The following is a 17,028-nucleotide window of genomic DNA, read 5'->3' as shown; positions in this document are numbered from 1 at the left end:
TACAATTTGAGGAGAAGGAACATCATTTTCATTATCCTCCTTCTCCTCGTCGGCACCCTTACCTCCTACAGTTTCAGGAAAAGGATCATAATCATCATCTATTTTTTTTTTATAAAATTAAATTAAATTATCACTAATAATGGTTTCATTTTTTTTTTATAAAAATAACAATTATTAAGAACCGAATTGTTTACCTACACCAATGTTTGTCTCTTGAGAAGCTAGAAGACATGGAAAAAAATAACAAAAATTTCATAATAATCCTCCTCCACATCACGATACCTACAAAATAAAATTATCACTAGTAATCATTTCATATAAAATAAAGTTATAATAAATTATTTGATAAATAAGGAATTAATAGATAACATTGTTAACAATTGTTTACCTGCAACAGGTTGATGTTGAGGTGCAGTTGATTTGTGATCAGTTGCTCCTCTTCCTCATCATCATTACCTACAAAATTAAATTATCAATCGTAATGATTTCATATAAAATAAAATTATAATAAATTAATAAGTGATGAATAAGGAATTATAAATTTAACGAAAATATTTTTAGGAGTTGTTTACTTGCAACAACTTGAGACTGAGGGTGCTATGGATTTATGATCAATTGCTCCCACCTTAAACTCCACATGGTTTTATATGATTTGAGATCAAAAAATTTCTTGTTTTTTATTGGGAGTTAAATTGACCACAAATTTCTTAATACAGTCTATGTCCAGCTCCTTATCTAGGAATTAATGAGAAGTTAGATAAGGTAGATGCATGAAAGCATATGACCACTCTTGGTTTCCATTATTGTTTTCTAAGGGTGGAAGTTCAGCAAATGACTTGCATACAACTTGGAAAAAATGAATTCAATATCAATAGTTGAAAATTAATAAATTTATTAAAGAAAAATAAATGTTACTTGATCATGCTTCAATGTAGATAAAAATTCTGTGAAATCTTCAAGCTTTTATTTATGTTTGTCATCAAACATGCGGTCTTGTCCAATAACCTTAATGAGCTCTGAAATCATTGGAAATTGTTGTGGAAAATATATGCCCTCCTTATTCCGCAACTATTTTTAATGATGTCGGAGTTTATTAAAATTATTGGACAAGACCACATTTTTTTATGACAAACATAAACGTTTAAAGATTTCGCGTAATTTTTATCTACATTAGAGCAAGATTAAGTAACATTTGTTTTTCAATAAATTTTTTAATTTTCAACTATTGATATTGAAATTCATTTTTTCCAGGTTGTATGTAGGCCATATCCTAAACTTCCTCCCTTGGAAAACAAAAATAGAAACCAAGAGTGCTTGGTTACCATAGTTATTGCAGGACCATATACTTTCAAGCATCAACCTCAACTTTAGCATGTTGCAAGTAAACAATTGTTAACAATATTTTCTATTAACTTGTAACTCCTTATTCATGACTTATTAATTTATTATATTTTTTATATGAAATAATTGTTGGTGAAAATTTAATTTTGAAGGTAATGGTGATGACGAAGAGTAGGATCATTGTGAAGGTTATGTTCTTTCTCCTCCATGTTTTTCAACTTCTCAAGAGATAAACATTGGTGCAAGTAAGCAATTCGGTGCTTAATAATTGTTGTTATTTTATATGAAATCGTTACTTGTAATAACTTAATATTATACGGAATGGTGATGATGATGAGGAGGATGATGAAAATGATGTTCTTTTTCTTAAAACCATGAGGCAATGGCGGTGATAAGGAGGAGGTTAATGAAAATGATGTTCCTTCTCCTTAAAATCATGAGGTAATGGTGGTAATGAGGCGGAGGTTAATGAAAATGATGTTCCTTCTCCTGAAACCGTAAGAATAAGGGTAGTGATGAGGAGGATAAAGAAAATGGTGTTCCTTCTCCTCAAATTGTAGGTTCCTCATGTGAATCTCTTCAAACTTTAATTTCCTTATTTGGATATGCTATTCCAAAACGAACCTTTTTATGAAGATTAAAAGTTTCCGTTAAGATTCTTGTCGAATCATAAACCTTAAACCCTAAACATTAAATTAATCCATGAACACTTTGCTCTTGGTGTCATAATAGTAACAAATACTGGAGATGAATTATAAAATGACTGTACATACAAGAACTAATTTAAATCTTTTTGTCGAGATCAGATTAAAAATGAGTGTCATATTTAGAGAGAAAAAATATATTTAAACCTTTTTTTATCCTTAAATTTCTAGGTTCTTCATTATCTGGAAACTTTACAACCACATCAGTTGCTTGAGCAAATGGTGTGTACTGCCTTCAGAGCAGCAGCCGACACCTTAACTCAAACCAGTTATGGAGAGCTAAAACAGATGGAGACTATGATGCAACAACTATACCTTACCATGGCACCTGCTTTGAGGCCCTTGCAAGGTATACATATTCTTTAGTCTAACTCTTTTGTGGAAAAAAATTATATTTTACCCGGTTCCATTTTGTTGCAGAAAATCGTTTATCTGCTGACAGTGAGACTATTGAAGACTTAAGACGACTGTGTGTTGTTTTCCAACACGTTGAGAAATTACTGACACTTGCAGCTTCTCTTCATCGCAAGTTTTTACAAGCACCACGCCTTGCCAGAGAAATTTTCAGTGATTTCTACAACTTTTATATTCCAAGAATGGGAATAGGCTTGACAGAAGACGCTCTTAAAAAGGTGAAATGTCTTGAAATACCCCGTTGATTTGGGTAGTATATATTATGCAGAAAATATTCTTTTGCATGGACTGACATGTGTTCGTTTCTCTATCTTTATGCTTAGGGGTTTGACAAGAAACAAGAAGTGTGGAATCAGGAGAGAGAAGTGGTGTCAAATATGTTTGTTCAACCCACTGCAAACCAATCTTGGAGAAAGGTTTTGAGTATGGGAAATCTTATCAATGGTCATGAACCAATGAAAAGGGAAATTATATTTTCACTGCATGATGATGGAGCGAATGGTAATCACTATGCAACTCATACTACTACTAGTGTTTGTGAACAAAAAATAGAAACCTACCGCATGTATATATGTGGAACTTCTAATGACCTCAGGGTCGCACTTTCTGTTGTCTCAAGTGATTAATTTTATGGTGTTTGATGGTTTCATTTGTGTTCATTAGGAATAGGAATCAGTATCATATCATAGTAATGTTTTTTCATCTGGTATTCCAAGTGATGCAGAACTCAACCCAAAGTCGAATAAAATCTTTGGATTTACGTTCAGCCCAAATTTCTGAAAAGTAAATCAAATGTACTTTTGTAAAATAAGTTTATGATTCATTATTTTTGATCAAAATTACTTTTGACCATAACCTCGCTAGAGTATAAATAAAAAAGAAAACACGTGTTGATTAAAATTTCATGATGAATTTTGCAACAATTTAATTCCAAAATGGAAATTTATAATTATTTCAATGAAAACTCATTTAAGGAGGATTATATTTATCGAATTAAATGAGTATATATCTAATTTTGTCGTTTGCTTTAATCATATTCCCAAGAATAGTATTTCCGGGAAACTAATTCCTAGCCACAGTTTTATTTATTTATTATTTTTCTTATGTTTATTTTCTTATTTTTTTTATTGTCTAAGACTTCGTGAATGACCATCTTATTTGAGTTGGAAAAATAATTCCAATATAGTTAAAAGAAAGTATAAAATTAAGGTCTTGGTTTTGGTATCGTTTATTTTAAGAGGGTACTGGTGCTTTTTTATTTTTATTATATATATATATAGAGAGAGAGAGAGAGAAATAAGAAGTAATTATATGTACATAAAAATTACACCATAAGTGAGTTAGAATTTGATTTTAATGGTGATTTAAATTTAAATTTTATATTGACAAAAAAAATCTATCAATCGAGATTTATTTCAAATTTCTAAAATTTAATATTAAACATGAAAAATATGAGGTATAAACATAATGGACAATAGGAATCACTTAACGATTAAAAAATAATTCCCACCATTCAATATAGGAGAAGAAATGGTGATTTAGTGGTGTATTCATTAATTAGAAATCCTATCTTTTTTCATGAAGATAATATATTCGATGAAATCTCCGACTGTATTCACAATATTATTTTAATGGAAATAATATCTTTGATCAGTAAACGAAAGTGATAAAACAAGACAATGAAAAGAAAAGAAGCTCCATGCTTTGCCAGCTAATAAGAACACACCTTAATTTGCTTCTCTATAAACATGAAAAATGGTGACTTTCCAATCATAATCAAGAAAGAGCTTGATTATAGAAATAACAATAAGTCATACCATTAATTTATTAATCTACTCAAAGAAGATACTGATACTATTAAAATATGGAGACAACGAAGAATTAACACATTCTCTACAATTGTGTCAATCATGTAATATTAACACATTCTCTACAATTTTGTTTAATGTTTCATGCAATTACGTTGATATTGTGTTATGCAATTATTTTATGCGAATTATTATTATGAATAGTTATTTCAGTGAAATTATATATATTTCGAAATTCATACAAATTATTGGTAAAAGGTTGTCAAGGTAGAATTTTTGGCTTTTTTCAATGAGTTTCATGCAAATGGAAAATTAGTGAAGGGTTCCAATAGCTCTTTTATCGTTCTAATCCCAAAGATTGAGAGCCCTCAGAGAGTTGAAGACTACAGACCAATTTCCCTAATTGGTTGTATGTATAAGGTGGTGGCAAAATTGTTGGCTAACAGATTGAGGGCAGTAATAAGTAATGTTATTTCAGATTGTCAGTCAGCCTTTATACAAGGAAGATCTATTTTTGATGGAGTTTTGGTTGCCAATGAGATTATTGAGGAGATTAGAAGGAAGAAAAGTAAATGTTTGCTTTTTAAAGTTGATTTTGAAAAGACATATGATTCAGTTAATTGGGAGTTCCTTCAGTACATGATGGAAAAGATGGGTTTTCCGTTAAAATGGAGGAAGTGGATTGCTGAATGTGTGAGCACTACAAGAATTTCTGTCCTATTAAATGGCAGTCCCACTGGTGAGTTTGGGGTTGGCAAGGGACTAAGACAAGGAGATCCGCTTGCTCCATTTCTATTTCTTATAGTTGCTGAGGGCCTTAATGCATTGATGAGCAAAGCTGTGGAATGTCATGTGTTTAGTGGCTATTCAGTTGGACACCAGTCAGTTAGTGTGTCTCACCTTCAATATGTAGATGACACTTTGATTATTGGTGGAGCATCTTCACTTAATGTTTGGGCGATAAAATCCATCTTACAGATTTTTGAGTTGGTGGCGGGTCTCAAAGTTAATTTTCATAAAAGTAAGCTCTTTGGGTTCAATATTAATATTGAAGTGTTAAACTTGATGGCTCAGTTTCTAAACTGTAAGGTTGGTTCTTTACCTTTTTGCTATTTGGGTTACCTCTTGGGGCAAATCCACGTTGTATCAAAACTTGGGAGCCCGTGATTTCTAAAGTGAAGAAGAGGTTATCAAAATGGAAGTCTTCAACTTTGTCCTTTGGTGGGCGTAGTGTCCTCTTGAAATCAGTCCTTAATTCCATTCCGATCTACTATCTTTCTTTCTTCAAGGCTCCTCAAGGCATCATTTCTAAACTTGAATCTCTTTTTAAACTCTTTCTTTGGGGAGGGGATGAAAATCATAGGAAAATTGCTTGGGTGGCTTGGCAAGAGGTGTGTAGGGGAAAGGAACATGGTGGGTTGGGAATTCTAGACCTTAGAGCATTTAACCTTGCTCTCCTTGGAAAGTGGAGATGGCGTCTGTTAGTTGAAAAGGGTAGGTTTTGGCATAGGGTTGTTACTTCTATTTATGGGGAGGGTTGTTTTCAGGGAGTTGGTGATAAAGTACAAAGTTCAAAGTGGTGGGTTGATCTGTGGACCATTGATTCTGCTCCATACGCATCATTTGATTGGTTCTCTTCTAGGTGTACCAAGGTGGTGGGGGATGGTCGAAATACCTTTTTTTGGAAGGATGGTTGGAGTGGTCAGGGACCTCTTTGTAATCGATATAGTAGATTGTTCTCTATAGCTTCTGACAAGGATGTATCGGTCGCAAACATGGTGCTTTGGAGGGATGGAGGTTTTGAGTGGATTTGGTCTTGGCGTAGGAGTCTATTTCAATGGGAATTAGATTTATTATCACAATTAGCTGCTGATTTAGGATCAACTGTCTTAAAGAATGATTGTTGTGATAGGTGGTGTTGGAAGGATTCTAATGATGGGATATATAATGTGAAATCAGCATACAAGGAGGTGATTAATGATGGTATTTACGCAGATTTTCCGCTTCATAAATTTCTCTGGTCTAGTTGTGTACCGTCTAAAGTATCAGGTTTTGCTTGGAAGGCCTTGCTGAATAGGATACCAAGTAATTGTAACTTAATTAAGCGGAAGGTTCTTGATATTTCTGCTAGTGGATGTACTTGGTGTGGTGAAGATTTGGAGAATACCTCTCACCTTTTATTCGGATGTTATTATGCCTATTCTGTATGGTTATCTATTTTTGATTGGTTTGGTGTTTCAACAGTTTTACACAACTCCTGTCATGAAAATTTTGCTCATTTTATTGGAGTTCCTAGATGCAGTGGTAGAGATAGGATGAGGTGGTCTGTGGTTTGGTTAGCCACAATTTGGTCTCTGTGGCTTGCTAGAAATGATGTCATTTTTAAAGACAAGGTGGTGGCAATTACGGATTTAGTGGAATTAATCAAAATACGTAGCTGGAATTGGATTAAGATCAAAGATAAGTCATTTTTTTACCCATTCTCAACGTGGTTTTCTTCCCCTGATGTTTGCCTTAACTTCTGGAATAATGATTCTTTCTGATTCTGTACACACCATGGTGTTAGTTTTGTATCTGGTTTTCTAATTACTGATCTTATTTGATTATTAGATACATTTTATGGTCCTAGTTTTGTAATGGTGGGTGACATTACAATCTAGTGGTTACCTTTTGTATGTAATACGTTGAATTTTGTTTAGGTGACTTTGTATTTTGTAATGGGTTGGGGTACCCCTTGTACTCCCCTTAATTTATTTTGCTTATTAAAAAAAAAAAAGGGAATCATTTTCTGTTGATAAAATCAAATATATAAATACAAATAAAAGAAATAACACTTTACCAAAGACTGTTTCTAGAAATGGTGCAATTTGCATTTCTCAAATTATTGGATCATTGGAGTTATTGTATCATTAGTGTAGGTTTTCAACCTTTTAACGATGATATGATTTTAGGAGCAATCAGTTCTCTTCGTAGTTAAAATCCAGAAGCCTGTTGCATGTATCACGTAAGTCAACTATTCGTTAGTATTTTGGGCCGCAAACTTAACAATCCAAATCAATAAAAATAAAAATAAAAATCTATTCCTCTTCTCATTTTAGTATCAGAGTAAATTAAAACGATATTTCCTTTAGTTTCGTGAGGTTGCACAAATATATATATATATATATATATATATATATATATATATATATATATATATATATTATCTCTATAATAATTTTTTTAATTATGTAACAAACATTATATTATCAATCTTTAAAGATTAAATTAATTTTTCTTAATTATTTGAAAAACATTAAACTGTGATCCTCGTAAAGAAAGTTATCGTAAATGTTAAAAAGATTATAAAAAAATGTTTGTATAATTTCATAAAACCTAAAAGTGTATCGGTGTAATTTACGGAGAAAATTATATTTTATGTTGAAAAGCTGTGGATTTTCACATTTACGTGCCTCCATAACAGATTCCTCCCGATTAATCAATAAGGAAAGCAAAATATAACGATAAGATAATGACACCTAAACCTACATATAGGATAATGACACCCTTCCTTAGTAGGTTGACGTTTATTTAAGGGACTTTAAAATCGGATTTTTTTATATATATATCTTTTTAGTATATATTTCATTTATTTTAAAAGAAACATTATTGAACATTCACATTTAAAATTTTAGGTTCAAACTCTAGTCTTATGATTATAATTTTGATGAATAAAAAAAAATATTAAATATAATTTGTATTTCTATGAAATCATGATGCGGGTTGAGTATGTAATTTCACTCGAGTTTCGATTATCGTCTATTCTGAAATAAATGGAATGGATAAAGGAAAGATAAAAAGTGACAAATATGAAAAATGATGTAATAAGAAGAAAAAAAAATAGAGTGAATGTGAGATAAAAATATAGATAGATAATTATAAGTTTTCATTTCCCTATGATATGAAAACAAAAATCATCTCATAATATATTATCTTTCATTCACTTTTCTCTTACTTCATTCTTCATATTACTTGAAGTTTTTTTGGCCACGTTAATAAAATTTTAAAAATATTTTTAAAAGTATTAAATGTCAACTAGGAATATTTTAAAACTTACAATACTATATACCATTTTAAAACATGAAAAAAATATTTTTTTTCTTATATATTATATAATATTTAATTATCAATATATTATTAATATCAATTCAATTATGATGGAATGTTAAAAATTAGTTGAATGTTTTGTTTAATTGAATACAACCATACTTTTTTTAAAGCATCACTCAGTATTTGCATATAAAAATTGCTTTTAAAGTGTTACGTCATGGTATTTTCCTTTCCTTTATAGTAGACCAATAGTTATGCAACGAAACAAAACTAGATTTGGTAAACAACGTATTATATCAAAAAGAAAATTTGGCATTTGTAATTTTTTATTATTAAGTTCTTAGGTTAGAGTAAGATCTACACTTTATTATTGTTATTGTTTTTACTATTATTTAAAAAAAATGTTTTGTTTATTAAGAATTAAAAAATAAGTCCAATTTTTATTATCTCTTGATAATTATTAAATATGTAAAAGAAAAAAAATATTTAAATTAGACAATTATTAATATATTTTTATGTTTCAAATTCTTATTTTTTCGTCACAAAACACTAAGTTAATTGTTAATTTATTTTACGATTTAATTTTTTAAATATTTATTTTTGATATTTTTCTTTGTTGAGATATATTACAGGAAAAAAATAATTTGGAAACTACAAGTTGGAGGAAAATTATTACTCCAAGTCACGTAAAAGACTCATACTAAGCTAGTAAAATTTGTTCAAAGTGACTAAATCTCAACTCAAAGCAAGTCAAGTTGGAGAATACTTAGTCACTTATAAGTCTTGCAAAATCTATTAAAACTTTGATTAAAAGTTTCGCGGAATCCTAAGAATCTTAACAGTCATGAAAATTCAGCAAAGTTTTTAAAAATTCACAGGACTTTTTTCAACTAAAAAAGTCTTTTAAAATCCTAATTCAATACACCTCCTTAGTTATTAGTGGCTAAGTCTCAACTATTGGAGATTGATGTAGCTACTACACTCATGTAATCTTCCATGTTCTAATTCAATACATTATTTTTATCTAATCGCTTTTTTACTTTATACTTAATACTTACTTTGGCCAATGCATTATTTTATAATTTTAATTGAGGTTGAAAAATTATTTTAGAATCACAATTTAGATAAAATATTGATAACACTTATTCCTAGGAATAGAGGTAAGCTTTATCAATCAATTTTTAGATCCTTGACCATAATATAGGTTGGTTAACGAAAATTACCAATAATTTTAAATTTTTCTTAAACAATTTAGAGTTTCTTATCTAAAAAATTAGAGTTTAAATATATTTGAGGACTATTGAATTAATTGTATAATTTCTAATATTGAATAAAAGTTGAGAAAGATTTACATTAAAAAAGAATCAAATAAATGTCTAACTATTCTTATTATTATGTAAAATTCAAATTCTTATTAATACCAAAATTACATTAAACAATTATAACTTAAATCTTTATCGATTCGATAATTTGAACTTTTGTCTAATTTATTATTCATGACAATTGATATAATTACCAAATATTTATCAACCTTAAATCACAACTTTTGCTAAACTGAGCATAAGTCAAACTCACCTAAAGTGTTCCTAAATTTGCAATAAGTTGCAAATCATCAGGTAGACCATTAGGGTATGTATATTTTAATGTTGAATAGAGAGAAGATAGAAAGTGAGTTTTGGATGTAAGCATATAATGATATAATGCTTGTAAACAAGCGATGGGGTGTGGGATTTCGTAAGGTGGAATTTGCTATATATTGAGTCCGTGAATATGGTGAAGACTAAATGACGACAAACTAAACACTGCAAATACAGCTAGAATTCACCACTACATGGTCATGTGACGCAGCTTCTTAAGAAAAACAAAAATGGAGTGTTAACGTTGTCAATCTACAAACCTATATATAATTATTTTAACAAACTTTTCGTTGTAGATACGATCGAGTATCCAACAAGATAAAGGGCAAACACTTTTTCAGGCTAGTGAGTAGTGAACCTCCTAGTCCTAGTATCAAAATGTTTGGTTATAGGCTTAGAGGTAAAATAACTTGGGCGTAATTTATTGGAAAAAACTCAATTTTCACATCAATTAGAAATTAGACAATTAAATAGTATATAAGTGAAAAACAATCTTTTCCTTATAAGCCAGTTTTCTAGGATTGAGTTAGGCTTAATTTACTATTCTAAGATGGTATCATAGCCATCTAGATTCATTATAAATGGGTCACCTACCATTGATATATGCACCAAAGGCGTGAGGGGGTATATTGAGAAAAAAAAACTCAAGTCCTGTCAATCCTAGATCATTAAAAAGGGTCACCTATCATTTATCCACGTACCAAGTCTCACATTGACGAAAGATTAGGCAATTAAATAGTATATAAGTGGAAAACAACTCTCACCTTATAAGCCGGTTGAGTTAGGCTTAATCTATTATTCTAAGATAATTACTTTTTTTTTGTTTTATTATGATTAATGTGTGATTTTGATTCTTTAATATATACGTATGTTTTTTTTTTTTCCTTTCAACTTTTGCATTGATGTCCCCCTGTTAGCATGAATTAAAAACCATCAATTTTTATATTTAAATAACCTGGGGTTTATTACAAATTTAGAATTTGAAATGATTTGAATGATTCATAATTTGAAATTTTGATACAAAAATGAGGTTATTTGATCAAAGAGGAAGAAAGGATAGGATTTTGTTATTTTTGATAAAATTTAATGTTTCGATTTCTAGGAACATGAAAAGATTTAAATTAAATCAATATAATTAATTTATTTTATGCAAATTTAAATTATAAATGAATCCATATAGATAAATAAAAGCTAATTAATAAAATGATTTAGTTGTAATAATAATTATTTTTTAAATAAATTTAACTGGGAACTTTTTTCGAGAGATAAAAATCTCTCATTAACCATATATATTAATTAAAGTGACCAAAATATAATTACTTAAATTAGATAGGTAATTTTTGTTGTTGTTGACGAATAGTTAGGTAAGTTTAAATTAGCAATAGAAATCTATTCCATAAAAAAAAAAAAAAAGAATTAGCAATAAAGTGTAGAAATCATTTTAGTGAGAAAGATGAACACCCATGTTTCACATTGATTAAAGAGTTGGTAAAGAACATATACACGTGAATTCGTTTCTGTCAGTGTAAAATTTTTGTTAATGATCAATGAATAATTTAAAAGTATCTTTATAAGTGATCTTAATATTGATGAACGCATACAGTTTCAAATAGATAACTATATCATGTAAAAAAAATAATTAATATGCATATATATATAAGCTTGTGTCATTTTTTAAAGTCCTACTCATAAGTGTCTTTAATTTAAAGACTTAAAAGGTAAAAAGTTTTCTGCTTAAAAATGTATGGTGAGAATGAGTTGGAAATATATATATTTTTTCATTTTTTATTTTTTACCCTAGACCTAAATTACTTGTTTGTATTTTTTATAGTTTAATGTCCTTAGTGCATCACAAAATGTGTTGAAGAGAAGCAACTTTCTTTATATGAAAAGCATGTATTTTTTTCAGTGAATTACTAATGGTTGGCCTTTCAGAATTATAAACTGAATAATAGAAAAAGTTACATTTCATAATACCATTTTCCATTTAGTATGAAATTCTACCTTTTGGTAGTATTCCACCAACTAATATTCACTACAATTGCCTGTGCTCATGAAGCTTCATCATAGTCAGCCATATTAGCACTGTTTTAACTTTCCATCAAATGTATATATTAATATATGTGAGAAAGTCAAGACTCAACATATTACCCATTGGTAAAGATTAAGGGTAGCGACAGAGTGTGATGATGTTTATTACTTCCTAAAAACAAATAGATAAATTAAAATACTTAAAAACTTTAACTTGATTTTTTTGAAAAACCTGCATCGATCAAATTAAATTTCCATGGAAAAACAAAGCATGCTCGAGTTGAGTAAAATATAAGTAAAAATACTCTCTCTTTCTCTAAATATTTAATAGCTAAAAATTTAAGATTTTAATTAATAAATTAAGTTAAAAGTAATCTTTTATTATTTTTTTTATCATATGGATCTATTGGTATGAGTTGTTCCAATTTAACTAGTAATATCGAGTTCAAATCCTAAATATATGTTTGAACTTTATTCAACTACATGTTTTGTAATTTTTAACAAATTTTTTATGTAAACATAAAGAGTTCTTACTAGAATTTGTAGGTGCACTGATTATGGAAATGATGTCCTATATGCTCCAATATCAACAATGGTGAGGGCACTTATAAAGACGCTCCAACATTCAAGTTAGAGTGAAGTCTTGGGTTAGTGCAAAATTAGGGTTAGAGGCATACATGGTACCTAATATATAGGTAATTGATATTATCTATAAACTTATAAATAATGTTACATGATTTTAGGAGATATTTTTCTTGATAAGCAAAGATATTATTTTTTATAAGTGAAATTATTGTTCTTAATAAGTGAAGATATTGTTCTTGATATTGTGATCCTAAATTCTAGGAGATATGTGGCACGGAGATACTCCCATAGCTGTTGTAGATGAACCACTTAGGATTTCACTTTATGGCACTGATGGACTAGGGGGCCCAATATAGGAGAGTTTGTGCCCAACTCTACTACATGAGTTGAGCATGAGGTCAACTTGGCTTGATCAAGCTAGACGGTATATAAGCTCCCAAGCTCCAAGCTCATTTGAACATAGGAGTTATGAATGAAGTCACCCATTTTTGCACTAGAGATGCAGAGGTTAGATCACGTTTTGACTATCTTTGTGGTTAGATACCAAATGATATGAACCTAGAGGGATGGATTCATTTTACGGATCTATCTAACCTGGATGCTCATAATTAAGAAATTAAAAGAAAAAAATATGGATTGAGGTAAGAAATGGAAGAACAACGCTACAATCCCTAAAGATTGATAAGTTGAGGAAGATTCGCCACTTTGAATTAGGAAATTCAAGGATAAGAATCAAAAGTAGTTCCTAAGAACCTAGAAAGAGAGAATCCTCTCAATTGAAAAAAATATCCAAATTCTGAATAATTCATTCTCTGTCAATTTTTTTTTACAAAAGATTCCTATTTATAAGCTTAGATGAACAAGATGACATAAATTCTCACTAACACTTAATATGCACTAGAATTGACTCCTTACTAGTCCACTAACTAATTAAATTCTACAAAGAAGCCTAAAATACTAAATGCTAGCCTAGGTAATTGGAAAAACATCTGACTTATTTAATAAAATTAATAAAACAAAAATTACATTAAAAAAAAATAATGGACTTATTTAATTATTCAGCCCCAAATTACTTAAATTTCAGTCCATCAATCCTTCTTCTTTATCATATGACTTTGGGCTTGTTAGTTTTCAATTTTACCCGGTTAGATTCACATCACCTTGTGTCATGATGGAATGCGGGGCCCAATATAAATGAGCTCGTGTCCAACTCGACTCATTCGAGTTGAGCATAAGGTGAGCTCAACTTGATTAAATTGAACGATATATAAAGAGATTTTTAATTTTCAAATATATAAATATAAAAACTAAAAAATTAAAATATATGGTAAATAAACTCATTTAATGATATTAAATATACAATGATGAATATTACGGTGCATGTGAAATATTTAACATCTTATTGAGAAAAAAAAAAGTTATTTGACATAGACTAAACAAGTATTCTCTATCCGATCGAATTAGTGTTATTTGAGCTAAGAAATATTATTATAGACATCAAAACTAGTACAATCTCATGTCAAAGTTACTTGAGAATTTAACATAACAATATGATTATATTGAATAATCTATCAAGTCATTAAAGGAATTACTTTACAACATAAGATACATAACATAATTCTTTAATAAAACAAATCCATCTACCTTTTGTGCAAATCCAAATACTAATTTGTTATCATTCCATTACAAGAAAATTATTATATAGTAATATACACCTTATAGTGACATAATATGTGTTACTAAAAATTACTTTTACATACACAATAAATATAATATATGTTGGTATATTTTTAAAAGATGTAAGTATAAGCTATAGTGACACACAAAATATATTGTTAAATCTCATTCAAAATCTAATACTAAAATTGTGTGTAGCTATATGTCAAATATATATATACCTACATATATTATATTTATAGTGACACTTTTTGTATGTCAGTATATGTAATATTTATTGTAGTGTTCTACGTTAATATTTAAAACAAAGGAAAAGAAAAAAAGCTTGTGTTTAGAATTTTGATTTCTGCAGCTATTGTTGAGATTCTATAGCTGCGAAGTAGGGCGCTTTCTATTATTTCCTTTTTCGTGTGTGTTGCAATGTATCTTGAAAAACTGCAGATACATGCATGAGCTTCTATGAATAATTAATTTCTGTGATAAAGTTTGACTTTGTGCTAGAGGATCAAGTCACTTGTGAATTTGATCACAAATTTTCCTTTTCAAAAGTACCCTAACTAATTGGTTAAGCAAACACGAGGTAAAGATGGATATATTATCATGTTTGGTTGTGGAATCTTTTAGGGATTACGTACTTCCCTCACTAGTACTTTGATTCCAAATAAGATTTGATATAAAATGTTCCATTGATTTTATTCTAGACAATGCTTCACGGGATGGGGAATCAAAGGTAAACTTAGGGTAAATATTTTATAATAAAGTGTAATAAAACAACAGTGCGATTTAAGAAGTTATTGCCAATAATACAAGCTGCAAAATTATATTGCCTCTCGAGCAAATAGGCACCAACCAATTAATGAATAATAGACTAAACCTCAGGATCCAAATCGGATAAATTTCTTTATAAATATTTGTAGACAAAAAATAATAAATAAATAAAAAAATTTATTGATTAAAATTGACTTAACTTATAAACTAATTTGTAGAAATTGAGTGTGTTTAAAAAACTATGAAAATTAAATTATTTTAATAATTAATTATATATATAATTGATTATACTCGGAATAAATTTTTGTTTAGGTAAATTTAATGAAAAGAAATTCTGAGATATTTAATTTCATTGGGATACAATAAATAAATAATTTTTATGGAGTAAATCAGTTTAAAATGATAAAAAAAAACTTTAAAAAAAAATCATAAAATTCAAACTTTTTGGCTTCATAAAAACAACTTATTTTTCAAAAAAAAAAAACTGCTTGCAAATTTAACCTGTTGTCTCAAACATACAACTTAATTTATAAATAGTTTTTTTTTCTAAAAAAAAAAAACTGTTCCCAAATATGCTCGTATCTTATATTTGTTTCTAAAAAACCTTATTTTTGACTTATGTAAAATTTAAGTTTAGTTTATAGCTAAAAAATTAATTTTCTTTCATTTTTGTTTTTCTTAATTATAAGTGTTTATTATTATTTTTTTATTCAAATTGACTCTATAACTTGGTTAATGTAAAAGCAAGGACAATAATTATAAGTGAGATCTAAATAAAGTAAATTTTGTAAAATTATGTTTTTCTATAAATAAAAAGTATACATGTTAAGTATGTTTTAACATGTGAAATCTTTTTGTCAAATATATGTTACTTTTTCATTTTTTAAAAACTAATAATAAATAATTTTTTATTGATACAACTAGAGCTGAAATGTTAATAGCTTTTACCCTTATACGGAAACTGTGTAGAAGATTAAAATATGATATGATCTAATGCTAGCTGGCATGAGTTAGATATTAAGAAATTAATCCTTTGATACATCATTAGATGGATGTTCACACGTTCAAATTTAGATCAAATGCTTTCTATATTGTATAGACTCAGATTTGCCAAATCTTGGAATGTATTCTGATTAGTTATTGTTAACCCATTTGGGATATATCTTGTGTTTCAGGTCGATGGAAGATGATAAGTAGAAATTATAGCATTTGAGATCCGTTTTGTGACTTTTCAATCTCTTTCAAGATCATATAATAATTTTTTTTCTTCTTTGTCGTGTGTCCACGGGACATTACCAACTAAATTATCAATTATTAAAATTGTCTTTTTATCCTAATTAATTAATTCCATCTAATAAGTAATAAAATATAAAATATAATATATTGAATCGATTGAAAAAGAAGAACACAATACACAATATTTTATAAGTGTCCGTTTACTAGAATAAAAATTTGGTTGTTTAGTTTAAGAAAAATATTAAAGAAATGAAAAAGAAGTAATGTTATATATTTATAGTAAAATAGAACTAAATAAATAAGAAATAAAGTATATAAACATGAAGAAGAGATAAATAAGTAAATAAATAAATTAGAAAAAGTAAATAAGAATTAATTTTAATTTTAATCGATATAAGTTTGAAAAGACAAAATATATATTATAACAAGATACAAGAGCAAAAGCACAAGAGTTGCGAGTTTCTCCATGGAAAGCATAATGATTAATGAAGAATGAAGAACCCAACCCTTCCAAATACCACTACTCCCAAACAACCTCCACACTTATAAAGCACCAAACTTGTTTTCACCATTTGATTATTCACTTCTTTACTTTCATTTCTTTTCCTATTTCTATCATACCAAATAAAATATGATTCTTTTTACAAAGAAGAATATACCTAAACCTTTAATCAAAATAGTCTCAGTTTTAAAAACCAAACCAATTAATCGGTCTGATTTGACCATAAACCAATACTA

At 28.6% G+C, this 17,028-nt stretch overlaps 1 protein-coding gene across 7 annotated transcripts in view; it reads left to right on the top strand.

Annotated features, from left to right (window-relative positions):
* Positions 1–3,108, top strand: part of LOC109790827 (uncharacterized) — a 28,326-nt gene extending 25,218 nt beyond the window's left edge. For 4 of the 7 annotated variants that reach the window (XM_020350068.3, XM_020350066.3, XM_020350069.3 and 1 more), the window contains 3 exons: positions 2,217–2,394; positions 2,466–2,677; positions 2,783–3,108. In XM_020350068.3, coding sequence (XP_020205657.2) covers positions 2,217–2,394; positions 2,466–2,677; positions 2,783–3,085 — 693 coding nt within the window. In that variant the 3' untranslated portion in view covers positions 3,086–3,108. The other 3 variants (XM_083064025.1, XM_083064027.1, XM_083064026.1) reach the window with 3 other exon arrangements.
* Positions 3,109–17,028: the final 13,920 nt, after the last annotated feature.

Source organism: Cajanus cajan, chromosome 9 (genome assembly GCF_000230855.2).
Source record: "Cajanus cajan strain Asha chromosome 9, NIPB_CcT2T_4, whole genome shotgun sequence".
Classification (NCBI taxonomy): domain Eukaryota; kingdom Viridiplantae; phylum Streptophyta; class Magnoliopsida; order Fabales; family Fabaceae; genus Cajanus; species Cajanus cajan.
The sequence above is the reverse complement of the archived record's forward strand: the minus strand, read 5'-3'. Positions and strand labels throughout refer to the sequence as shown.